The 26,947-nt window shown below is 46.4% G+C and overlaps 1 protein-coding gene across 8 annotated transcripts in view; it reads right to left on the reverse strand.

Moving 5' to 3' along the window:
- The window catches only part of LOC110522973 (PATJ crumbs cell polarity complex component), a 219,522-nt gene that overhangs the window by 52,225 nt on the left and 140,350 nt on the right, over positions 1-26,947 (reverse strand). For 6 of the 8 annotated variants that reach the window (XM_036977876.1, XM_036977875.1, XM_036977870.1 and 3 more), the window contains 16 exons: positions 23,478-23,674; positions 19,912-20,003; positions 10,792-10,864; positions 10,302-10,427; positions 9,934-10,032; positions 9,549-9,626; positions 9,167-9,305; positions 8,805-8,914; positions 5,984-6,067; positions 5,075-5,268; positions 4,444-4,591; positions 3,312-3,398; positions 2,828-2,960; positions 2,630-2,667; positions 2,402-2,524; positions 2,220-2,324 (listed from right to left, as the gene is read on the reverse strand). In XM_036977876.1, coding sequence (XP_036833771.1) covers positions 2,220-2,324; positions 2,402-2,524; positions 2,630-2,667; positions 2,828-2,960; positions 3,312-3,398; positions 4,444-4,591; positions 5,075-5,268; positions 5,984-6,067; positions 8,805-8,914; positions 9,167-9,305; positions 9,549-9,626; positions 9,934-10,032; positions 10,302-10,427; positions 10,792-10,864; positions 19,912-20,003; positions 23,478-23,674 — 1,826 coding nt within the window. The remainder of the gene's footprint in view (positions 1-2,219; positions 2,325-2,401; positions 2,525-2,629; positions 2,668-2,827; positions 2,961-3,311; positions 3,399-4,443; positions 4,592-5,074; positions 5,269-5,983; positions 6,068-8,804; positions 8,915-9,166; positions 9,306-9,548; positions 9,627-9,933; positions 10,033-10,301; positions 10,428-10,791; positions 10,865-19,911; positions 20,004-23,477; positions 23,675-26,947) is intronic. The other 2 variants (XM_036977874.1, XM_036977877.1) reach the window with 2 other exon arrangements.

Here is a 26,947-nt window from a genome sequence, read left to right on the forward strand (position 1 = left end):
TGTGTGTGTGTGTGTGTTTGTGGACCAGAAATCCCCACAAGAATAGTAAACCAACAAAGATTTGACCAACTGGAGACATTTTGTTAGTCCCCACGAGGTCAAATGCTATTTCTAGGGGGTTTAGAGTTAAGGTTAGAATTAATGTTAGGTTTAGAATTAGGTCTAGGATTAGGAGCTAGGGTTAGGAGCTAGGGCAAGAGTATGGGTTAGGGTTTAGGGAAAATAGGATTTTGAATGGGACTGAATTGTGTCCCCCCACAAGGTTAGCTGTACAAGACTGTGTTTATGTATGTCTACAGTCACCAGACAGTTTATTAGGTACAGCCATCTTAGTACCTGGTTCGGATGCCTTTACGCCGTCTGAATTCTTCAGGGCATGGATTCTAAAAGTGTCGGGAAACATTCGTTGCTCAATTGGTATCAAGGGACCTAACGTGCGCCAGGAAAACAGTCCCCACACCATTACACCATCAGCCTGTACCGTTGACACCAGGCAGGATAGGTCCACGGACTCATGCTGCTTACGCCAAATCCTGACTCTGCCATCAGCATGACGGAACAGGAATTCATCAGACCAGGCAATGTTTTTCCACTCCTCAGTTGTCCAGTGATACCGGGCCCACTAGAGTCACACTGATAGGAGTGGAACCCGGTGTGGTGGTCTGCTGCAATTTTTTAATTTAACCTTTATTTATCTAGGTCAGTTAAGAACAAATTCTTATTTACAATGACAGCCTACCCCGGCCAAACCTGGATGACACTGGGCATTGTGCGCTGCCCTATGGGACTCCCAATCACGGCTGGATGTGATGCAGCCTGGATTCGAACCAGGGACTGCAGTGATGCCTCTTGCACTGAGATGCAATGACTTAGACCGCAGTGCCTTAGACTGCTGTGCCACTCGGGAGCCCTAAATAGCCCATCCGTGACAAGGACCAACGAGTTGTGAGTTCCGAGATGTCATTCTGCACATCACTATTGTGCAGCACAGTTATTTGTCTGTTCGTTAGCTTGCACTATTCTTCCCATTCTCTCTCATCAACAAGGTGTTTTCGTCCACAGGACTGCCACTGACGGGATTTGTTCTGTTTGTTGCGCCATCCTCGGGCTAAACCCTAGACACGGTTGTGCGTGAAAAGCTCATAAGTCCGGCCGTTTCTGAGATACTGGAACCGGTGATACTGGAAACGCTTCCATCATACCCACCCCGGCTGCACCCGTGTGCCATTGTGCACAAATTGATTTTGCCCCACCTCTCACGAAACGCAATCACGACACACAGGTAAAAATATCAAAACAAACTCTGAACCAATAACATTAATTTGGGGACCGGTTGAAAAGTATTAAACATTTATTGCAATTTAGCTAGCTAGCTTGCACTTGCTAGCTAATCTGTCCTATTTAGCTAGCTTGCACTTGCTAGCTAATTTGTCCTATTTAGCTAGCTTGCACTTGCTAGCTAATTTGTCAGATTTAGCTAGCTTGCACTTGCTAGCTAATTTGTCAGATTTAGCTAGCTTGCACTTGCTAGCTAATTTGTCCTATTTAGCTAGCTTGCTGTTGCTATCTAATTTGTCCTGGGATATAAACATTGAGTTGTTATCTTACCTGAAATACACAAGGTCCTCTACTCCGCCAATTAATCCACACATCAACCAAATCGTTTCTAGTCAGCTTTCCTCCTTCTAGGCTTTTTCTTCTCTTGACTTTATATTGCGATTGGAGACTTTCATAAATTAGGTGCATTACCGCCACTGACCTTGTTCGTCTGTCAGTCACCCACGTGGGTATAACCAATGAGGAGATGGCACGTGGGTACCTGCTTCTATAAACCAATGAGGAGACGGGAGAGGCAGGACTTATGGCGCGATCTGCGTCACAAATAGAACTGACTTCTATTTTAGCCCGTGGCAACACAGACACTCGTTGGCGTGCGCGAGCAGTGTGGGTGCAATAATTGAATAATATAGATTTCAAAATGTATTTTGTGACGTGAGCGGTGTAGTAGCCTGTAACGCTCAAATAAACAGTAACTGAATGCCTCGATACATACACGCCTTCTTTTCATAGCAAGCCACTGTCACGTGACTCAATGTCTATAGGAGAAATCCATTTTCGTGAATGGGGTGGTGTACCTAATAAACTGAGTGTATGTGAGTGTATGTGTGTGTATAAGTTCCATGTGCATGCTTGCAGTGTGTGTGTGTTTGTTTTTCTACCTGGAGAATGATGTTGCCGTAGGCATTCTTCAGCATGGTGACCACATCCCCATGGGACAGGCCATCCAGAGACTGAGCGTTGATACTCACGATCCGGTCTCCTACCTGAAGGACAAAAAACACACACACCATGGTGAGAGATTATAGACAGCAAGGGGATCGTAACACACTGACACACGCACCTTGAGCCTGTGCGTCTTGGCTGCCACCCCATTGGCCTGGATCATAGCCACGAAGATGGGGATATCCCCAAGAGGACTGCCCTTCCCCCCAGCTATACTGATCCCCAACGCATCAGTAGGACCCTGAGAGAGAGGGAAAGAGAAGGGTGATAGGTCTGGTTGGAGACTCATCTTCTGATGATCACAGCAATCACTGTGAGCCGAACAGAAGAAGAGCTCTCCATTTACCCGCGTGATCTCCACAGTGCGCACACCCATCTCTGCTCCTATAACACAGAGAGAGGGACAGACGGGCATTACACAGGGAACTGACTGGTATCCAATCCCGGTCCTCAGAGCTCAGCACTCCAAAAGACCAAAAGTGCAGTACCAACATTCAGACGGAGAGGCTAGGTTCCAATCCAGGAGAGCAAAGTGGTCCTCTACCTGCGCTCTTTGATGAGGTCATGCTCTCCGTCATGGGCTTCCTGGCGTTGTTGAGGAGCTGAGAGGTGGAGGGGGTGGAGTTTAGCAGGGGGTGGGGCGTGGCGATTGTGCTGTTGGTATTCACGTGGCTCATCTGTTGAAGGGAGAGAGGGAGGGGAAACTGAGCTGTGATCCAGTCAGAAGAAAAAATAAAAAAAAACACACACTGAGGCATGCTGCCCGGTGGCAGCGAGTTTGTTTTGGGCAAGGTGAGTGAGTCACTGACACACAGTTGACACCAGAATGAGTCTGGTAAATGTCCAGCAGGCAGCCATTTTGGCTCCCATGCATGAGATGAATGGAGCGAGGAGGAGGAGGTGAGACAGTGGGTATTAATGACACAGCAGCCAGGGTGAGTCAGTGAGACTGAGCTTCTGCATGCAAGCTCCCAGGCAGCAGGGGTGAGAATGGCCACACACACACACACACACACACACACACACACCTGGCTTCCCTGGGAGGTGTGTCTGGGAGAGATCCAGGAGACAGCCTTCAGTCGACCCAGCTCTAGGAGAACCACCCCCCTGGCGCACTGCAGAGGCACAGGTAACGCAACAGCAACAGCACGAAGCAGAGCAGCTAGGGACCAGGCCTTACAGAGTCTATAGCCACATCCTAGTTAACTGCTGGCTGATGCAGCCTGCTGGGATCTCCACGACAGAGGACAGGGCACACGCTTCAATCGTACAGGGTCTCCACTTCACAGGCCGCGTCCCAAAATGGTACCGTATTCCCTATATGGTGCACTATATAGGGAATAGGGGTGCCATTTGGTACGCAGCCATAGTGCAATACTAAGACAACAATACAACCCATTTAATGCCCAACTGCAGCCAGGATACCCACTCCAGGTCATAGACGGAAGCAAGAAGTTGAATACTACTATATACTTTGATAAGGGCGCTGGCAAAGGTATACACCACTGTAGCAACTGTCCACAAAGCACCCACTTTAAAAGGACTCCACAAAGTGCTCAACTGTAGCCAGAACCACCACTCCAGAAGGCCTCGCCGCTGCAGCTAAAAGCACTTCTGAAGAGCACCGCAGGCTTTGACAATAACAGTACCAACGGTGACCCCTTGTGGTAGAAGGAAGGAGAGTTTGGTGGTTACGGACAGGCTGGGTATTGTCTTGGTCTGTGATGGTGAGAGGGATGTTCGTTTGTGTTATTTTTGAGGCAAGTATTAGCTGTTGTTATGGGTTTTAGTTGGAGTACTGTAGTTATTTGTTTTGCCTGTGACTATTGTTCTTTGTTTTGTCTGACTGCAGTTGTGGTTTATTTGATCTGCAATTGCACAGTATTTCTTTGGTCTATTATGGCAGTTTTGTGTCTACAAGTCTGTGTCTACAAGTCTGTGTCTACAAGTCTGTGTCTACAAGTCTGTGTCTACAAGTCTGTGTCTACAAGTCTGTGTCTACAAGTCTGTCTCTACAAGTCTGTCTCTACAAGTCTGTCTCTACAAGTCTGTCTCTACAAGTCTGTCTCTACAAGTCTGTCTCTACAAGTCTGTGTCTACAAGTCTGTGTGGTTGTTTGTTGGTGTGATGTTGAGCCATAGGTCTGGCCCCTCCCCTTACCTTGAGAATGGCGGCCACCGTCTCCTGCGAGGCCTGCCTCATGTCATCGCCGTCGACAGAGAGGATCTGGTCCCCTTGCATCAGTCGGCCATCCAGCTCGGCGGCGCCCCCTTTCACCACGTCCGAGATGAACACCCCCGTGCCGTTCCTACAGTGCACGCAGACCAACAGCCATCTGAACAGGTGCCGAGCCAATGTATTGCAAAAGAATTCCAACAAACATTTTCCAGCTTTCAAATCCATCTGACATTGTAAGCCTGAGAAAATGGTGGTTAACCCTTCGTTGCCGTTTGACGGAGATCCTGTAGCTAACAAGCAAGAAGAGTGTGAACGGCTCCAGCAGTTCCTTGTTACATGTCTTGCTAGTTAACATTACACTTCCTGATAGGGGTGAAACTCCTGTAGCGGAAACACACGGAGGTCACATCCCAACTCTCCACCCTCCTCCCCAAGTGTGCATTTGCATAAATTCTTTCATGGATTTAAAAGCTTCTGATTGGTGTAAGCATTGGCTTGAGGGAGTTTCCATCACTTAAATCTAAGACGGGGAGTGTGCAAATGCGGAAGTGCACACTTTGTGAGAAATCAGGAGAGTGGGGACGCAGCCCGTGTGTCAGAGTAGCAACTGTACCTCTTGCCGACGATACTGAGGCCCAGGCCGCGTCCGGCCTTCTTCTGCAGTTCCACACTGAACACGTCCAGGTTCTCCTCGTCGCGGTACTGCGCCTCGTCCCGTAGCACCGTCAGACGCACCTTGGCCGGGGTCTGCCGCAGGGCTGTGATGGCGTCTTCGTGGGCCGCGCTGCGCAGGTCCACGCCATTCACCTGGATGGGCGTACACATGTACACTGGTGTAACTCAGTTTCTCTGGTCGGAGTTCTCCCACCTATATACAGTATTTAGCTGCTATTTATAAACTTAAAAAATTAAATACATTTGCACATAAAATAGCCTAACAATTAAGAAAAAAAGTACTCGGCTTGAGGATAAATACAGCCACTGTTTAACTCAGCGGGTTTTGTCTTGCAAATAGCCGACACAAATGGGATGCAACATTCAAGGTCCATTTTATTAAAACAAATGGAAATCCAACTTGAGACTCCCCTGAAGTCCTCCTTTTTAGGGTGCAAATGTTTTCACCACGGCCTGCAGCTCCAGCAGTTTTCTACACGGAGTATATGACCTTTTGGAGAGTTACTATCAAAATGATTTATAAAAAAAAAGAAGAAAAGAAATAGACATCGATGACACGGGCATCCAGAGCTCGTGGTCCTCCCCGCCTTGCAGGGGCTGCCTGGTACTCACTCAACTACTCCTTTATCTCAGCCAGTAGAGGGAGACGTCGTCTTAGTTTAGTGCACTGGGGAGCACGACACTACCATGTGCATTGATGGAAAAGGTGCAGTGAGGTCTGTGATTATTCCATTTTGCTCTCTGTTGCACAGCTAACAGACTTGTTAGAGGTGTGACGAAGGGAGAGACAAATAGAGGAGAGAAAGAGGATAGATAGAAATAGAGCGAGCGAGATAGAGAGACTAACCTCCAGGATCTGATCTCCAGCCCAGAGTCGTCCATCGCGTGCCGCCGCCCCCTCCTCATATACCTCATGGATCACTATAGCATCCTAGATAGAGTCCGAGACAGAGGGGGATAGAGACAGCGAGCGAGAGGTAGAAGGAGAGAAAAGAGGGGATATGACAGTGAATAGGACATTAGGACTGCTTATGGTGACTAATAGACCCAACCACTCACACCTGCCTAAACCGCTCTCATTGACAGCACCTTCAAACATCAGCAATTTATATGAACCCTCAACAGTGATTGTTCAGAGAGCGTGAGCGAGAGCGAGCTCCACCCACAAAACATCCACAGAAAAACAGCAGCTTGATTTTTGCAAAAACATTAGGAAGACTTCCACTTCTACTGCCAACTGAAAGAAGGCCATGCACATTCTGGGTGCAACCAATCCAACAAAGGTTCATACAAGCAGAGAGCGTTTATGGAGAACTGTCTCTGACCAGAGTGAACCCTTAACAAAACTGGCCCAAAATCACCACATTGAAATTCACACCAAATTTAGACTGCTGGAGGAGAATAATAAGAAAACCTCACTTCCCCAATAGTTGATTTAGGTTAAAGGTCAGAGAAAGATGGAATGTGATTGAACATTGGAAGGAGACTTCACCTTAAGGCCTTTCCACACTGTATGTCGGATTCAGCCTTTTACAGGTATTTTGTCACACTGTGCGATGTTACCACATTTAAATCTTGATGTCAACCTGGCCAAATGGTACAATTTGCTTTAGTTTTGTCGTCACATTCTGCGTTTGCCTTGCGGGACTACGGCAGCCGAGGTAGGCTGCGCCAACTGCAGCGGTGTGTTTGATCTGCGCATGTGCCGACACCAGCAGCGCAAGCCTCTCTCTATGATTATGCGCGAAATAGTTGTCACATAGAAACTTTGTCTTGTTAGACAAGGTGTGACAAAATAAATAACTTTAATATAGATTTTCTGCATTCATCAAGGTAGCTTGATTTCATATGTGTCATGTAACCAAGATTAACAGGGGATTCGTTCTTCTTGCAAAGCATGTAAATGCTACTCACAATCGGCTAATCGTATTATTTTGTATGCATACTCAGTGCCCATGTTCCTATTGGTCAGTGACCGGAATCGGCTCGTAACACCAGCCACACTACACGATAAAGCAGCGTTTCCCCAAACTCAGTCCTGGGGACACCAATGGGTGCACGTTTTGGTTTTTGCCCTAACATTACACAGTTAATTCAAATGATTAAAGCTGGATGATTAGTTGATTACATGAATCAGCTGAGTTTGGGAAAGATTACTGACACTCAGAACTTTGTCGGAGCCGACGAAGGCCAGCATCCAAGAGTTGCCTCTTCACCGTTGACGTTGATACTGGTGTTTTGCAGGTACTATTTAATTAAGCTGCCAGTTGAGGACTTGTGAGGCCCCTGTTTCTCAAACTAGACACTAATGTACTTGTCCTCTTGCTCAGTTGTGCACCGGGGCCCCCTACTCCTCTTTCTATTCTGGTTAGACTTATGAACGGCCCAAAACGTTTGAAACTTTTTGTAGCTCATATCCCGCTCAAGGTCTTATTTGGGATAAGCTGTTTACCATGCACATTTGACATCCATGAATAAACAGAATATTCCTAATGTAAGTTAACATATGGGTTAAATGGAATAGTAACTGAAATACGGACACCGACTGTAGGCCTATAACATGTAACACAATATATGAATAACTCCTGCAGAATTATGCATTTCTTGCATTAAAATTATAGAACAAATGTTCATTTTGTCTTAGGAACAGGAGTGGAGAAATAGGATTTCTTTCAGCAGCTCTTGAGAATTTGCGAACGCACGCGTTATGTGTCATCTTTGCACTGTTATGCAAGCGGAAGGCATTTCAACCACATAAAATATCAGCCTGGTCTCATAGACTAGACGTAACATAGTAAAGGTAAATCAGAGCCTCTGAAATTAGTATGATTTGAAGGGTTTGGTATGGTTACATGAGACAAAAGGTTACTTAAGGAAACCTCTTAGATGTAAGCTGCATTGTTCTGGTACTGGTTCCGACCAACAATAAATAAACAAATATTTTTCTCTCTTTAGTATTATGGCTACGATTCTTATTGTTGTTGCTTTCATATTTTTTTTGTGTATCACTTCAACAACATTGACCTTGTCATTCATGCCATTAAAGCATATTGAATATGTGTGTGTGTGAGAGTGAGTGTGTGTGAGAGTGAGTGAGTGAGTGAGAGACAGAGCGAGAAACAGAGCGAATCAAAGCTAGGCTATATGACTAACTGGACTGAAAGCCTCTGGAAAGATCAGTCGAAATAAAGTGAATGCTTCTCTCAATGCTCATCCTTGGGCAAATCGGCTACAGAACATTCAATTAAACTCCTTTGTTCTGCGGTGGCCTGAGGCTGCTGCTGTGTGTTCCCAGAAGACTAAGGAGAATGGCAGTGTGTGTGTGTGTGTGTGTGTGTGTGTGTGAGAGAGAGAGAGTGAGAGAGAGAGAGAGTGAGAGAGAGAGAGAGATAGACCACTCTCTGCAGTGTCTTTCTCACCTCTGGCTGAGACAATGCGCTGTAACTTCAAATAAACTGAACAGAAATTGACTACAACAGACTGGATAAAAAGCAAATAAATTAAAAGTTGACACTTTATTTGAATAAAGGCAGACCTTGGCTTGTGTCATGCCGTTTCATTAGCCCATATCAAATTCCAATGTCATGCTCACGTCCGTCTTGGTGACCGTTGTTGACGGTTGACGTAGAAACCAGTCGCACACCCCTGAGTAGAGTTAGTCATCTTACCAGCTGTGTATCTTTGCCCCCTACAATGCTGAGGCCCAGGCCAGAGCGACCCTTGGCGATCTCTATGACTATCTCTTGGCCTGGAACGATAGGACACGTGGCTGGGTCTACTGGAGAGAGGAAAGATGGAGAGAGAGAGATTCTGTAATAAAACGTCACGGCAAACAGAGTTGTTATTTTTGTTGAACGGCGTCATATTTCTAAGGAATTTAAAACAGATGTTGACTTACAAGGTGTTGCACAGAGAATTGAATATGAGACAGTTGAGTAAAAGGCTCAGGTCTGTACTGTGAATGGACTGCTAGTTGTGAGTGTGACTCCAGGGAGGGGGAGGTTAGGAAGGATAGAGGGGGGATCCATACCTTTGCTGCAGTACTCAAAGTCTGGACCGGTGCAGGAGGAGGGCAGGGAGGCGGCAGGGGGGGACACCAGCCCTCCGTCTACAGCGCTCACCATTGGCACCTTACTGGAGCTCTGAGAGACCTTGGACAGGTTGGCAGTCTACGCAGAAGTGAAGTCGTAGTCAATATTTTACCAGATCTTTGCCCAGACAACGAGTTGTGAATAACTGAATAATGCATTTTACTGTTCAATTTTAAACACGAGTTGTCTGATACTATGAGCTCGTTCTGCTTCACTCTCCCTTCCCCACAGAGTGGAGTCCAGTGCCCTACATGCAGTGCTGTGGAATGCCCTACATTGCCTCGTGTATAATAGGTTACCCAAATCCACTGTCATGCTCACCTGCTCCAGGAGGGCCTTGGCATCCGGCACAGGCATGCTCTCCGAAGACTCCGCCCCCTTCTCAGAGGCCTTGAGCTTCTGCGGAGAGCACATAGAAGTACATGCATGAATACACACACTAGGGTCACGGGATTGAATTGACTCGTGCCCTATGTCTTTATGTAAGTTATGCCTGGAAAACTTCAAAAAGGAAAGTATATTTAGATAGCGGTGCTGAAGTGTCTGCCTGGTGTTCATGCTTGACTTTTAAGTTGCTCAACTAATTCAGTAAACAAGTCAGTAACAAAAAGTCAGCTGCAAAAGTCTGCACACTGAGGATCACAGAGCTGGTCCAGACGTGTAGGGTGCAAAGAGGAAGTGTCACGGGGGCTTCCTGTCAGCTGACCTTGGAGGCGGTCTCTCCCTCTCGGAGGCTCTTGAGTGTTGCTTCTCTGGAGATGAGCTCTGTAGCTGTGCTCCCACTGGAGACGACACTGGACTGCCCCTGTGTGTGTGTGTGGTGTGAGTGTGAGTGAGGTGTGGTGTGAGTGAGGTGTGGTGTGTGTGAGAGAGAGGTCCAAGCCACAAAATGATCACCACACTGGCACACATGTTTACGAAAAAGACAGATGGAACACTTTGCAACGGAAAACAATCATTTCTTATTGGACCAGGTCCAGGTAATACCTTCCTGTTCCCGTCCACTTTCGTACGTTCGGTGTCTAATTAACACGACCCAGGACAGGTAAGAATGTGGGGAGTGGAGCCTCTTACCTTGCTGATGGAGATGGAGGCCTCCAGGGGGCCCCTGCAGAGGACCAGGCTCTCTGGAGGTTGGGGCTTCTCTGTGGGGACCAAGGCTGATACCGCTGCTGCTGCTGGTGGTGTGGGGGGAGGAGCCTGGGACAATCATAATGATGGTTATGGTGATGATACATGGGGGGAAAAAACACATTCAAAAGTAGAAAGTTGTCAACTGCACTGTAATTTCTTCCAATTGAATAACAGTCCATGTCTTCAGGTAAGTGCATTGATCGGACATGCACAAATAAAAACATGCATGTTTTGGATAAGGCTCCATTTTGGACCAAGGGCCTGCGATTTCAGCTCGATGTCGGTTGTTGTTCTGTTTGCATTTGGAAGTGCGTGTGTGTTTAGGCCCAAGCATATGCTATCGCATAACGTCATGGCTAGTGCCATGCTCTTTCAGCTTTTGGATGACCACACGGCCATAAGAGTGTGTGTGTGAGAGAATAGGACTCACCTCAGTGGAGGAGAGGACAGAAGGAGGAGTTGGGAAGGGGGGAACGGCCATCTGGTTGATAGCATCTTCGTTCCTATAGGGGGGAAGAGGAGAGGAGAGGAGAGGGATTCAATAGAACTGTATTAGCAGTAATCAATGGTGTGGAGTGTGTGAGGTGAAGACCGCTGCATTGGAAGGGATGCCAAGGTTAATGGGAGCATCTCCTCCTGTGTACCAGAGTGTGGTATTAACACGGACTGTGTGTGTGTGTGTGTGTGTGTGTGTGTGTGTGTGTGTGGTGCTTGGTCAAGACAGCAGAGCGAGACAGGTATAAAGCTGATCAAGGACATCATTTCCATTCATCTAGATCAATATCCCCCTGACCTTAGGGAAACATATGAAGGAAGCTCAATGGGAAAGGAAGCTAGGGTCCTATTCTTTATTCATACTGTAGCAAAAAAAAAAACAGAAGAGTTTCTTATTGGACGTTTGGTTAGTTCTTCCCTGTTTCAGTCCTTTTTTCTTCCATTTTGTGCCTAGTGAATACGACTCCGGTACACACAGCTGGCCCAGTTCAAAATGGACAACTTGCACCATTGCACTTGTGGAATGATGACTAAAATGTGTACGCATCCGCACAGCCGTGTTCTAGAATGTTGGGACTGTTGGCTTTTATACTTTCTCAGAATCTCAGCGCGGCTCAAGCAATTCAAATTCAAATGAATAGAAGCCGCTTAGGCGGAGCCGCATTGGTTGGGAATTTTGGGGAGGTACACGGTTGGGGCAGTGGATCCCCCCACGGACGGTGGTCTCAGAGCCGCGTAGATACAGTATGTCACAATGGACCGCCGCCTCTGCAACTGTGGACACCGAATTAGCATGTAGACATGTCGGCCTATATGCTTATACATATCCAATCCTTTCAGATTTACAGAAGTGCCTGGGGGGGGGGGGGGGGGGGGGGTTGAGGCTTGTGATTCTGGTAACATCTGCAGGGGACAAATGGAAGCTAGGATGGAGAAAGCCAGAGTAATGCTCGGTTTGGGATTGAGAGGGCCAACCAGGCCCTCTCCAACCAGGCCAACATTTCATCTCTCACATCAGGCGATTTGGACTCAACGGCTGCAATAGCACCACCTGAGCCCAACACAATCACCATAACACACGCATGCTCAACACTGCATGGTCAGAGTAGACTTTATGCTCACTCTTTCTCTGAAGAGAATCGTCTCCATTGAAAACAATGGCTTAACACAAATTGGTATAATAATCAGTTTGGGTAGACGTATTCAACCCATTATATTGTTAACGATTACCCTGTATTGGTTACCAATAGCAAAGATAATTAGTTGAGGAAGTTATATAATTAAGGTCAATGTGCTATGAAATTCAAGTCAGTCACTTCAGGGGAAAAAAAAAAAAAAAAAAGGGGAATCGGCAACACAAATTCGTATCCCTCCACAGGCCAGCGTTCTCCAGTTCTTTTACGGTTTCCTTTCCTCACCGCCTACATGGGACCTATTTTGCATATCTTTTGTCTTTCCTTTTGTTCAAATCTCTTTCATTCCCTCTCCATTTGTGCGGTAACGGAATCTCCCGGCGGCAGCTGAGGAAGCCAGTCATTCATGTGTGCTCGGAGAGAGAAATAAAATCCCACCGCTGCCGCCAGTGCGTGTGAATCCTACTGCTGTCACCAGTCCGCGCACTTTTCAAAGACAGCTGTTGAAATTGTGTGAACAGCAAACCAGGGGAAGAAACAAAACAGTTTGGCGACGCGCTTGTTCACGCCTCCTCAGGGGACTACTGCGAGACAAGGACACGAAAATTATCAAAGCCGAAAGATATGACAGAGCACCCCAGGTGAGTGCCGGAGAGACACGGAGTGAGGGAGGAGAAGACGAGTCAACAATCACTCCCTATTGTACGCAAACGGCTCCGAGTGGATCCGACAACAAGCATTCCGGGTTACTAATGGTCTGCCGATGGCAGAGGAGACACCTTCATGGATTCAAGAGGCATACGCAAAAAAAAAGCCCATGGGGTAATTGACATGAGCTGCTTGATTTATGAACTATTCTACGTAGTCTAACCATCGGTGTCTTAGTTTCTATTACCATAAATACACACAAACAGGGTTAAGTAAAGAGGCAGCCAGTTCCAATTTGCTCCGTACCCCTTCACCATGGCCCCATGTCTGTAAGGCGGAAGCAATGTGGTGGACCATCAACCACTACACTGCAGAGCATTAAGAGCGGCAAAAAAATGGAAGGATTAGGGCCAACGGGAAGAGAGCGAAATAGGGCCGGCAGGTGCTATGGACTGTTGAGAGGTAAAAGTGGTTCACCATGTGCAGCAGAAGATGGTGAGCGCAGGCATTTCTTCCGGTGTCGACCTATAGGACAGTTCCTTCTTTGCTGTGTGATACATTATGTCACTGGCGGCAGCGTCAAAGAGGTCAACTGTCAGTCTAATGGGTGGTTCAGTATGCTTAGGTTAGAGACCCACAGAGATAATGAAGAGGAAGAAGATGAGGATACTTTGGACCTTCTCTTGACCGCTCTGCCGTTCTAGAGTCCCTTTATTTTCTCTACCGTCCTTGTTGCCTCATCTCCTCTCTGGTAATCTCCCCTTCTATCTGGTTTCAGTCAAAACCGGTGGGGGTGCGCTCATAAATCTGTACCGGGGTATATCTTCACTTTGTCCTCTCCTCTCTTAGACAGACAGATGGTCAGACACAGCCAAGAAAAGCAAGAGCTTCTCCAATCCACTAGGAGGGTCCTCAGCTAGCCCAGACCAGCAGTCAGTGATGATATCCAGCTATCTTTCCTGTTCAACCCTCAAGTGGTAATATGTGGTGGTTCCCCCGCTTCAGGTGTGCAGGTACCCTCCTCTCTCCCTCTTCCCACTCCCTTCTTTTCCCCGTCTTCGCCTCTATCCCGCTCCCTCTCTCTCGCGATACTCCAGTCTTCTCTTCGCCTCTCTCACAACATTTATCTACCTCCCTCTCCCACTCTCCACTGTTATTCTCTACCCCCAGTAAGTGATCCTTTTCCAATTACAGTTAATGCTTTTGTTCCCTCTTCCACCAAGGGGATGGTAGGGACATTGGGAATTTATTTATCAATCAATCAGTTTCTTGTGTTGTCTTATCCCCACACAACCCCGTTCTCCTACAACTAAAATAAGAAAATGTGACCAATCCACAGTAAGCTGACAAAGTCGTAGGATGTGTTGTTTGAGCATTTGTGTGTGTGTGTGTGTGTGTGTGTGTAAACGAACACGCTCACTGGCGTCACAGCACTAACTCACTCCAATGCGAGGCTGGATAAGCGAACGGGCGCTGGGTGGGCTGACACTTTACCATTTGCGTTGCTAGTCGGACCTTTTTCTTCCCGTCTGCAGCCTGGACGACGCCAGCTGATGTTTCCATGGCGATATGGCTACGAGGCGCCCTATCCTTGACGTCCCACCGCTCATTGCCAAACGAACTTTGACTCAATATAGCATTTTTCGAGCCACCCCTCCCACCAACCTTTTTAAAGGAGTTTGTCACCAAACCCCTGAGCACGTACTGACCTATTCTGCTCCTACTGTGAATTGGCTGCAATCTAATCACAGCTACTGTGAAACCTGGATTTCCCCCCAGACAAACGGAGGAAAACAAAACACGGAATACTGGACAGCAGAGTGCACATGACCAGTGGGATAGAAGAAAGAGAATTTCAATAAATCTGAAAACCAACATCTGATGAGCATGGAAAATTAATTGAGATGTGTCCGCTCTCATGTCTATGCCAAATCAACAGTGTTCAGGGACACTGAAGGACAAAGTCCTCCAAATGTCAACAGTATGACCAAGCGGTTCCTTCCTGTTTGCTCTACCTCGGTAACTTGCGCTCTTGCACTTGAGACCTGGGTGGGTCGGACAGCGACAATATGTCTGCATCCCAAATGGCACCCTATTCCCTATATAGTGCACTACTTGTGGCCAGGGCACATAGGTTTCTGGTGAAAAGTAGTGCACTACATTTGTATTGGTATATATTATTAATTAATTAATTAATTAATTCATTCATTCATTCATTCATTCATCAACTCCCTGACCAAGGCTCTTCACCCCTAATTACTCAGTTTGGCTGTGCGGCAAGCTCTAGGAAGAGTCTTGGGGGTTCCAAACTTCTTCCGTTTATGGAGGCCACTGTGTCAAGTTGTAGAAACATCTCAAGGATGGTCAATGGAAACAGGATGCACCTGAGCTCAATTTCAAGTCTCATAGAAAAGGGTCTGAATACTTATGTAAATGAGGTCGTTTAAAAAAAATGTTTTATACATTTGCAAACATTTCTAAAAACCTGTTTTCGTTTCGTCAATATGCGGTATTGTGTGTAGATTGAGGACATTTTTTTATTTAGTCCATTTTAGAATAAGGCTGTAACATGACAAAATGTTCAAAAAGTCAAGGGGTCTGAATACTTTCCGAATGTACTGTCAATCTGCTCCAAACCATTCCCGTCCACTTAGCAGCATGCCGCTGCCTTCGGTTTCCACGACTAGTGACATGGGACCAGCACTGATCTAAACACTCTGATTACTGTTCTCCGTCTACTCCACGACAGGATGGAGGGGGGGGGGGAAGTAGATGAAAACGACTTCCTTGGCAGGCAAGTTCCAGGTAGCACGGGCCAATTGGATAGGGACAGATGACAAGGCAGGGAAACATCCATGAGCCCCGAGCAGAGTCCTACCATAGGAGTGGAGAATGAGAAAATTCCCATTTGCGTTTTCCCCATAAGTTTGCGCATAATTGAGATTTGTTGCTAAGCATAACTGAGTAGGGCTCCCGAGTGGCGCAGCGGTCTAAGGAACTGCATCTCAGTGCTAACGGCGTCATTACAGACCCTGGTTCGATTCCAGGCTGTATCACAGCCGGCTGTGATTGGGAGACCCATAGGGCGGCGCACAATTGGTCCAGCATCGTCCGGGTTTGGCCGTCATTGTAATTAAGAATTTGTTATTAACTGACTTGCCTGGTTAAACAAAGGTTAAACAAATAGTCCTCCGCTAGCAAACAATCGGCGCATTGGAACTCTGGAGTGTCAACACATATGGATAGGGTGTCATTTGAGACAAACTTTTCTTAGAGTAAAACCCTTTATTTGACTCTGCCATTGGCACGAGACGCATAACTTAACAGACACGGTTGAAAGCTGTGCCGATAACCACAAGCTCAGAATGACAGCAAAGCCGTGTTCCATGAAGTGTCATCATGGACGTGTCAATTCCGTGGAACACAAAAAGGACACCTTAAACACCGATTCCGTGCTTGCTATACATGACGTTTTAGTTGTCAGCCAACGAGGCTGCCTAGCGGGCAGACACTTCAACAGAGAACCTCACGTCACCAATGCATAAATCAGCATGTTGTTATCTTTTCCGCAGCCTTTTTCCCGTCAGCAGCTCAGAAATAATGGATGTGCTGCTCGCTGATGCCATGTCTGTCGTTCACATTTTGACAGCCGTCATAATGGCCTGCTTATGCACTTCCCTTGGCCCGTATTCACAACGCGTCGCAGAGTGCGGATCACTTTAGCCTTTTAAAGCATATTGAATAAGATGACAGACAGGGAGGGACCAGCACTCCTACTCTGAGATGCTTTATGGATATGGGCCCTAGACGCCATCCTAGGTCTTCCTCTCTCCCTTCGGTATGTTTTAATATGCGTGGAGAACACAGGTGATTGGGCTCCGGCCCACTGTGTTCAATTACAGGGACTTAAGGATGGCAAGAAGCGGCGCGTGGCATGGGGAGGAAATTAAGTGCTGCGTCGCCGTCGTGCTCTGTGTGCTCCTCGCTCCCCAGAGAGATGATTAGGCTACTAGACAGGCAGCAGTGAGAGGGGGTGGGGGGGATATGGAAGAGGTAAAGAGAGGGATGGAGAGAGAGTTTGCATAAGCGATTAAGACAAGAGACAGAAGGTTTGAGAGCGGGGGACGGCTATGGTGAGAGGGAGGAAGAAAGACAGAGGTAAAGTGAGAGAGCAAAAAGAAATAGGGGGAGGTAGTGTGAGGTAGAGCGGGAGAAGTAGAGTGTGAGGTAGAGCGGGAGAACTAGAGTGAGGTAGCGAGAGGTAGAGCGGGAGCGGCAGAGTGTGAGGTAGAGCGGCAGAGTGTGAGGTAGAGCGGCAGAGTGTGAGGTAGAGCGGGAGCGGCAGAGTGTGAGGTAGAGGTAGAGTGTGAGGTAAAGCGGGAGAGGTAGAGTGTGAGGTAGAGCGGGAGCGGCAGAGTGTGAGGTAGAGTGTGAGGTAAAGCGGGAGCGGCAGAGTGTGAGGTAGAGGTAGAGTGTGAGGTAGAGGTAGAGTGTGAGGTAAAGCGGGAGAGGTAGAGTGTGAAGTACAGCGGGAGAGAGGTAGCGGTAGAGTGTGAGGTACAGCGGGAGAGGTAGAGTGTGAGGTAGAGCGGGAGCGGCAGAGTGTGAGGTAGAGGTAGAGTGTGAGGTAAAGCGGGAGAGGTAGAGTGTGAAGTACAGCGGGAGAGAGGGAGCGGTAGAGTGGCAGAGAAGGAGAGAGGGAGAGGTAGAGCAAGAAATAATGAGTAATAAGACGGAACCAAGCGAGTGCAGTCAGAGTCTGCGTCTCAAATGGCACCCTATTCCCTATATTGAGCCCTGTGGACCCTGGTCAAAAGTAGTGCACTATATAGAAAATAGGGTGTGATTTAGGATGTGGAAGGTCAGTGGGTGGCTTCATAGCTGGTGTTTGAGTGGACGGATATTGAAGCCCAGTTAATGAGACTCCACTTCTCCCTCTCTCCTTTCCTCATTCTTTCTACCTCCCTCATCCTCTCCCTCCCACATGATCCGATAAGACGCAAATCCCCAAAGTTACACAGAGGTCGTCGTCGTGCGTGGGGTTCATTTGCCTTCCTTGGGTAATAGTGGCCACAGACGACGGGGAGCGATGGTGCCACCAGCCTAATGGTCTTGTCAGAGCGTAACATATGCATTCTGTCAACATTGGCTGAGGGAGAAAATAGCCTTCAAATGTTACAATGGTTCTAAAAACGTCCCCCTGAAGAGTACAATATCTTATTTCTATAGAGCGGAGGGGTATTTGGCACGACTGTGGAGGAGGAAGGAGGTACAACTGTCCTCGAGTACTGTTCGCCCCCGTAATCGACAGCTTGTACACTGAGAACGGATCGTACCAAAATAGCATCAGGCTCTCTCCCTCCCTCCTTCAGTTAATTAAAATGATAACAACATACAGGTACCTCAGATTTGTAAGCAGAAACAATTGGGATGCAATTGCCGCTGCAGTAAACGTTATCGTCAATAGAATTACACATTTATTTCAAGAGAACGCAATTTATCTTTGATTTTGTTTTGGTCCATGCCTCCATTTAGAGAGCAATGTCCATATAAAACATCACGTGGTTCAGTACTTTTGTGCTGTAGAACGGCACGTCGGAGTGACTTCCAAATGTTCTCCAGCTGCGCCACAAGGCGTCTCGTTAAGGTGGTCAAGAGGAACTCCTTCATCCCTGTCGCAAGAAGAAGCCTGTGCTGGAATGCTTGTGGGAGTTAAACGGTGAAGAAATGCGGAACTATGGCTGCTTGAATGGAGTGGCCAAAAACTACATGGACAATGTAGTACAATAACTACAGTGCATTTGAACAGGATTCAGACCGCTTGACTTTCTCCACATTTGGGTTTTCCTCAATCTACACACAATACGCCATAATGACAAAGCAAAAACGGACATTTTTGCAAATATATTAAAAATAAAAGGTCGAACATTCAGAGGATGTTCGATCGGGTTCAAGTCCGGGCCACTCAAGGACATTCAGAGACTTGTCCCGAAGCCTGTCAGAGTGACCATCGGGGGTTCTTGGTCACCTCCCTGACCAAGGCCCGTATCCCCCGATTGCTCAGTTTGGTGGCCAGCTCTTGGTGGTTCCAAACTTCTTCCATTTAAGAATGGAGGCCACTGTGTTCTTGGGGACCTTCAGTGCTGCAGAAATGCTTTGCTACCCTTCCCCAGATCTGTGCCTCGACACAATCCTGTCTCAGAGCTCTACAGGCAATTCCTTCGACTTCGCGGCTTGGGTTTTGCTCTGACATGCACCGTCAACTGAGGGACCTTATATAGACAGGCGTGTGACTTTCCAAATCATGTCCAATCAATTGAATTTACCACAGGTGGACTCCAATCAAGTTGTAGAAACATCTCAAGGACACTTAATGGAAACAGGATGCACCTGAGCTCAATTTCGAGTCTCATAGCAAAGGGTCTAAATAAGGTAGTTCGGTTTTTTACTTTCAATACACCTGTTTTTCCCTTTGTCATTATGGGGTATTGTGTGCAGATTGCTGAGGGAACATTTGATTGAATCCATTTTAGAATAAGGCTGTAACGTAACAAAAAATGTGGGAAAGTCAAAGGGGTCTGAATACTTTCCCCCGAAGGCCCTGTATATGGAGACTGTATAGCGGCAAAAATGTTGCCAGCATGTTATGTAGCTTACCAAGTAGATTATTTTCCTCTTGAGTCGCAGTCACGTATTAGCCAAGGTCTACTCCCGATCAAATGCCTGTGACTAGTCTTAATCAATGTCTGTATATTTGGTTAATTCTCTGGCAGGGCAAATAAGAGGAAGTGGTACAGCTCATCTATTTGTTTGCAAATCCATCACTGATCAGAAACATTTAGCGTGCAATAGGTTAATGTAGCCTTAGATCAAGTGTAGGCCATTTTTTTTGCTCGACCGCGTAAAGCCCATCAGAGGTCGTGAAATATGAACGCGAGATGAAGATACTCTCAATGTATGACCCTAACGCCTGCTCCCTAACAAAGTGGAGTGAGGGTAGGAAAGACATGAAACGTGGATTTAAAAAGCAAGGGCTCGCCTTGGGCTGTTTCAAAATGGAACTTTTTTTATATGACAGCCATTTCATTTTATTCGGTTATATTTCATTATATTCTTAGCCTACTATGAAAATATATTTGTGTTGACTGTGCTCAGGGTAGTTTAAGTGCGTCTTGTCTGATTTAATGAACAAAATAACTATTTGTTTTAGGTGTCCCCCTCCTTTTGAATAGGTGTTAACGCCCTTGGTCCCAGGGTCGGCTGACTAGCTTTACCTGATGAGGATAATCTTGACCTTGGACGAGGCGCTCTTAATGATGGCTGAGGCGTTCAGGTGGCTGCGGCCATACAGGACCTGGTTGTTGATCTGATGGGGATGAAGAGAAGGAGAGAGTTGAACTACAATCTGTGTCATATTTGTTATTTGTTATTTGTTATTTCTTTATTGGATAAATTCAGGTTGGCCCCTCACTGTTTCAGTCCGTTTTCTTCCCTTGTTGCATAATGAACACAACCCAGGTCTTTATCATAAACAGGAAGAAGGGAAGGATTTAATGTATTTCTCTCTGACAAACAGATAGCAACATAAGACTCAAACATGCATGAATACATACAGGCATATACAAATAAACCCTGTAAGCAAATACACACATGTGCAGCAAACACACACCACACACAGTGACCTTATAGATGGCAACAATGAAGGCATGATGCATCTGCCCAAGTGTGACAATAGTGTTTAGTGGCAGCAGCCGCAAGCACATGATTACTGATGTGGGCACACACCCACACCCACATTCACAGCTCCCCCCTCACTCCTAATTGAGACAGGTGTTACTGAAAGGTCATTGAGCTCGCCTGCTAGCCCCCTACAATCCACACCTGTCTGCTACTCAAATGAGCACATTCAGTCGTATCCGCTACTTCCAAATGTTAAATCAATAGGCAATTCAGCACTCTGCAGATAGGAATGGGCCAGCACCCAGCCCCAACACCTTGCTCTGGTGGAACAGCACCAGACTGGGGCTTAGATTGGCTCAGAGACACGGTTTGTGAGGGTTTTAGTGTGGGGTGTCAGTGTTCATCAGTGAGGGAGGGAGTGTGTATGTTTGCGTGTGAGCATGTGGATCAGCCTGTGACTAACAGTGTACGTGCATGTGTGTGTCTGCATTTATGACTGTGTGTGTGTGCGCGTGTGTGTGTGCGCGTTTCTCTGTAATTACAGTACAGTGCCTTTGGAAGGTATTCAGACCCCTCAACTTTTTCCACATTTTGTTACGTTACAGCCTTATTCTAAAATTGATTAAATCATTGTTTTTCTTCATCAATCTAAACACAATACCCCATAATGACAAAGCAAAAACTGGTTTTATAAATTGTTGCTAATTTATTCAAGTAAAAAAACCTGAAATCTCACATTTACATAAGTATTCAGACCCTTCACTCAGTACTTTCTTGATGATGCTACAAGCTTGGCACACCTGCATTTGGGGAGTTTCTCCCATTCCTCTCTGCAGATCCTCTCAACCTCTCTCAGGTTAGATGCGGAGTGTCACTGCACATCTATTTTCAGGTCTCTCCAGAGATGTTCGATCCGGATCAAGTCCGAGCTCTGGCTGGGCCACTCAAGGACATTCAGAGACTTGTCCCGAAGCCACTCCTGCGTCGTCTTGGCTGTGTGCTTAGGGTCGTTGTCCTGTTGGAAGGTGAACCTTCACCCCAGTTTGTGGTCCTCAGCGCTCTGGAGCAGGTTTTCATCAAGGATCTCTGTACTTTACTCCGTTCATCTTTGCCTCAATCCTGACTAGTCTTCCAGTCCCTGCAGCTGAAAAACACCCCCATGGCATAATGCTGCCACCACCATGCTTCACCGTAGGGATGGTGCCAGGTCTCCTTCAGACGTGACGCTTGGCATTCATGCCAAAGAGTTCAAACTTGCTTTCATCAGATCAGAAAATCTTGTTTCTCATGGTCAGAGTCCTTTAGGTGCCTTTTGTGGCTTCCGTCTGGGCACTCTACCATAAAGGCCTGATTGGTGGAGTGCTGTAGAGATAGTTGTCCTTTTGGAATGTTCTCCCATCTCCACAAAGGAACTCGCGAGCTCTGTCAATGACCATCACCTCCCTGACCAAGGCCCTTCTCCCCCGATTGCTCAGTTTGGCTGGGCGACCAGCTCTAGGAAGAGTCTCGGTAGTTCCAAACTTCTTAAATTTAAGAATGATGGAGGTCACTGTGTTCTTGGGGACCTTCAATGCTGCAGAAATGTTTTGGTACCCTTCTCCAGATCTGTTCTACGGACAATTCCTTCGGCCTCATGGCTTGGCTTTTGCTCTGACATGCACCTATATAAACAGGTGTGTTCCTTTCCAAAGCATGTTCAATCATTTGAATTTACCACAGGTGGACTCCAATCAAGTAGAAACATCAAGGATGATCAATGGAAACAGGATGCACCTGAGTCTCATTGCCAAAGGGTCTGAACACTTAAGTAAATAAGGTATTTCTGTATGTAATCTTTACACTGAATACATTCTAAAAACCTGTTTTCACTTTGTCATTATGGGGTATTGCGTGTAGATTGCTGACGATATGTTTTTATTTAATCCATTTTAGAATAAGTCTTAACGTCACAATGTGGAAAAAGTCAAGGGGTCTGAATACTTTCCCAAGGCACTGCATGTGTGTGTGCATCAGTGTGTGCGCGCATCAGCTTGTGTGTTGCAGTGGGTTGGGTCTCCCTCCCTCCGCTGTTGCTGCTTGTGGCAGTCCACATACATTTTTCATGGTGGCAGTGACATTGTTGTAATGAGCAGCACTAGCACAACAGAGAGGGCGGGAGGAATGGAGAGAAAGAAAGAAAAAACCCAGAGGGTTGATGGAGGGAGGAGAACGTGATATGATGGAATGAGAAAAAAAAAGAAAGGAAGAGGTCATAACAGACTCGGGTCAGCTGACAACACGTCAGTTCCAATTCAGGCTCTTCCACATTAGTGTCAATGTTTGTGGAAGATCATCTCAGACAAGCGTTTTGAAAAACCGGCAAAACACTTCAGCTCCAGACTGACACATTTATAATTCACTGCATTCATGAGACACTTACTCTGCCAGTCCCAGAGCTCAATCCCAGCAACGACTCTAATCAAACCAGAAGAACTAAATCAACCACAAGAATTAATCGCATCTATTTTGCATGACTAATCCCCGCTTAGATTCATTAGTAGTAGGCCCACACTCAAAAAGGAGAAGTTATTTTCATTCATTGAGGCAGCAAGAGCAAATGCTTTTCCGGGAATCTTCCCAGAAAGACAGAAAGGAAGAGAGACGGAAGAGCGAGAAAATAAACTAAAAAGTGGAGAAACAGAGTATAAGAAAGTATAGGAGGCACACCATTTTTTGTGTTTCTCTGAGGCAGACACACACACACACGCCGTTGTGATGTGTTGTGATGGATTCTGTGGCATGAGAGGAGCACTGGCCTTGGCGTCAACAGTGACAGTGATTGAGCCGTTTCATTTTCTCCCTCAAGGACTTAACAGGATAAGACTATTACAGGGAGGGAGGGAGCGAGAGAGAGAGAGAGAGAGAGAGAAAGGGCTGTGACGATCACAAATGAAAGAATGCATGGGCAGGGGACGGGAGAGAGAGAGTGAAAAAGAGGGAAGGAAGAGAGGGGAAAGGACAAGGGCAGACTATCCAACATGGCCTCTTATACTACCATGTCCACCTAATCAACTCCTGTGATTGGCTCATGTGTGCGTGTGACTGTCTTTTCGCACACGTGTGTGAGAGAATATGCATGTGCGAGTTCGCACAGGTGTGTGTGTGTGTGTGGCCCCCTCACCTCCAGCAGCTCGTCCCCAACACGGATGTTTCCGTTTTTGGCAGCGGGACCCCCGGGGCTGATGCCCACCACAAAGATACTGAGGCAGGAGCGGTCGCGGTTCCCCGCCAGGCTCAGGCCCAGACCTTGGCGCTCTTTGTCCAGCTCCACACACAGCAGCTCCCCGCACAGCTCCCCGTAGCGCAGCCTGATCCGCTCTGAGGGAGAGAGACAGGTGGTTATTTCTAATACTGTGTTTCAGTGTTGGTGGGGAAAGATTACACCGGCAAACCATTTATCTAGTCTTACACTAGAAAAGGTCTAAAAGGAAACCCTCCTGACTGAATTCTTGACACACACATCCGTAGGCGGCGCGCGCACGCACACACACACACACGTTTCTTCTTTCGCTTTACTGTGATGACTATTTGACCTGTCCAGTCGGTGGAATACCCTGGCCTGTTCCATACTACACAAGTGCAATTATTATAATTACCATATCTCCCAACTTTCTGAAGAGGCACGGGGCTGCCTCCAATACACAGAGGAACATTCATCTCTGCTCTCAAACTCAAGTCTGAGCTTTGCTTTCCAGTTTTATAATGCTAGCTAGTTTCTATCTATCGCCGGGGGCGAAAAGTAATTGCATGCAATGCAATAATCCCTCGTGCAGCAGTATTCAAAAGGCATTTATTTCGCCCACTGCATGTGCTTTTTTTTGACCAAATCAATCCATTCTGGGGTACTCCAGGGCTGTGTCCGAGTCCCGCTGTAGAGCTGATGGATCTACACTGGTAAATAAAAGAGAGCGGCACACTCTAGGAGCTCAGATGCAAAAACTTAATTACCAACGTTTCGACAGCCAAGCTGTCTTCATCAGGGTATAATCACAAACACTGTGGGATGACTCGTTTATATAGAGTCAAAAGACACAGGTGTCTGTAATCATGGCCAAGAGTGGCCTAATATCATTGGTATACAAACAACAAATGGATAGCATACGATCATACAATTACAATGGCAAAGTCACAATAATCACAAGAATGGCTTCAGATCAAAGTCTACTTTGAGACCGAAGGGCGCAAGGGTCTTTAAATTAAAGATCCAGGCAGCCTCTCGTTTTAACAATAAATTATCAAGGTCACCCCCTCTCCTAGGGAGGGTGACATGTTCGATGCCGATATAACGTAGGGACGATATCGAGTGGCCTGCCTCCAAGTAGTGGGCCGCAACTGGATAAGTAAAGTTTTTACACCTAATGGTGCTACGATGCTCTGAGATATGTACTTTTAATTTGCGCTTTGTTTTACCTACATAATTTTTACCACAAGGACAAGTTATAAGATAAATAACTGCCTTAGTGGAGCACATAAGAACACCTTTGATTGGGATCGATTTCCCTGTTTGTGGGTGTTTGAAGGATCTACATTTATAAGTGCCATTGCATTGAGCACAGCCATTACATTTGTAATTTCCATCCAGTAGAGGCGCAAATAGACGTTGTTCAGGAATATCTTGGGGTGGTAAATTAGAGTTTACCAATTGGTCTCTGAGATTTCTGCCCCGCGAGAATACGACCAAGGGAAGGTCCGAAAACACATTACAGAGACTGTCATCGGATTTTAGGATGTGCCAATGTTTGTGAACAATTCCCTTCATTTGTTCAGAGCACTTTGACTAGCGGGTAGTTAGAACGCAAGAATGAACATTTTCTCAATGGCAATATTAATCTGATCATTCTTGTAGCCCCTCTCCTTGAACTTTCTTTGCGTCTCAGCCATATTTCTGTCGAAATCTGATTGTTTTTTGCAAATTCTTTTGATTCGACAGAAAGCTTCTAGAGTGTGCGGCTCTCTTTTATTTTCAAGTTTTCTACTCCGCTAGCCAGCACCTCGTCTTAATAGGTGTGTGTTTCTTTTTCTTCTAGATCTACACTGGTGCCAGGTTAGATAGGCTGTTATTTACTGTAATCCTCTGGCGTGGGTAAAGGGATGGCCGGGCAGACCACAGGCCTGTGTGTTCTCTCATCTCTATTTCCTTTCTTATTTTTCCACCCCCTCGGTCAACGGCTAAGGCAGGGGAGAGCCGAGGTCCTGACTGAAATCCTTAAGTGGGTGGGTGTGTGTGTGTGTACGTGTCATGGAAACTAATCACGTCTGTTGACTTTTGATGATGATGCTGTGTGTCCCGTTGAAGATACTGAATGCCCATCTCACGTGATAGGATTAGATTTCCCTCAAAGGCAGGTGCCTATCAAAATGACATTGAAATCTTCTGCTTTCTGATCAAACATCCCTGCACATGTACGCTGGGCGTGTGTGTGTGTGTGGAAAGAGGGCAGAGAACACCTTCAAAGGAAACTTGGTCCTGCGGCAACACCTGTAAAGGGACAATCAGCAGTTGCTACATTCTTTTTTGGACTAAATTAATGCTATGTATCCAGTGATACTTGAAGAATATAACTTCATAAATGCTTCATGAGCTTAGTTTAACTGTCGCACTTCATGAGAACCAAAATATACGCTTGTTTTACTCCGTTCGAAAATGAAGAAAACGTCAACAAAACACCACATACAGTTGAAGTCGGACGTTTACATATTCCTGACATTTAAACCTAGTAAGAAACCCCCGTCTTAGGTCAGTTAGGATCACCACTTTATTTTAAGAATGTGAAATGTCAGAATAATAGTAGAGAGAATGCTTTATTTCAGCTTTTATTTCTTTCATCACATTCCCAGTGGGTCAGAAGTTTACATACACTCAATTAGTATTTGGTAGCATTGTCTTTAAATTGTTTAACTTGGGTCAAACGTTTTGGGTAGCCTTCCACAAGCTTCCCACAATAAATTGGGTTAATTTTGGCCCATTCCTCCTGACAGAGCTGGTGTAACTGAGTCAGGTTTGTAGGCCTCCTTGCTCTCACACACCTTTTCCGGTTCTGCCCACACATGAAAACACAGTTAAAACTATAACTTTGATATCATGGATGGTAAGTCCTTGCATCCATATCTCCATCTGTGAATTTTTAGAGCGGTAACATTTCTCTCAGCATTTCACCGTACCAGGGGCGGGGTGGCCGCTTTGTTATTGTTTCCACTTCTGATAACCCCTTTAAAATCGAACCCACCGCAGAGAGGTGGTTACTTCTCATGCGCAGCATTTCATTCAATTTCAAACGTTTTGAGAGGTATTTGTCAACTAAAAAGCACACGCCAAGCATCTACTCTCTCACACATACACGAGTAAAAGACTTGTAACTGCAATCGCCGTAACTGATTACTTGATTACTGATTACACACAAACCTGTGCATCGATGTGTGTGTGTGTGCACGCATGAGAGTAGGGAAGAGAGAACATTTTCAAAAAAAAGGGAATTTGGTCCTGCTGCAACACCATGAAAAAGCCACCCACTCCAGAGTTAACTTGATAGCACACAGATTCCTCCGTCCAACTCATTTATCCCCATCACCCAAACAGCAAACAGGTTCACA

Source organism: Oncorhynchus mykiss, chromosome 5 (assembly GCF_013265735.2).
Source record: "Oncorhynchus mykiss isolate Arlee chromosome 5, USDA_OmykA_1.1, whole genome shotgun sequence".
NCBI lineage: Eukaryota > Metazoa > Chordata > Actinopteri > Salmoniformes > Salmonidae > Oncorhynchus > Oncorhynchus mykiss.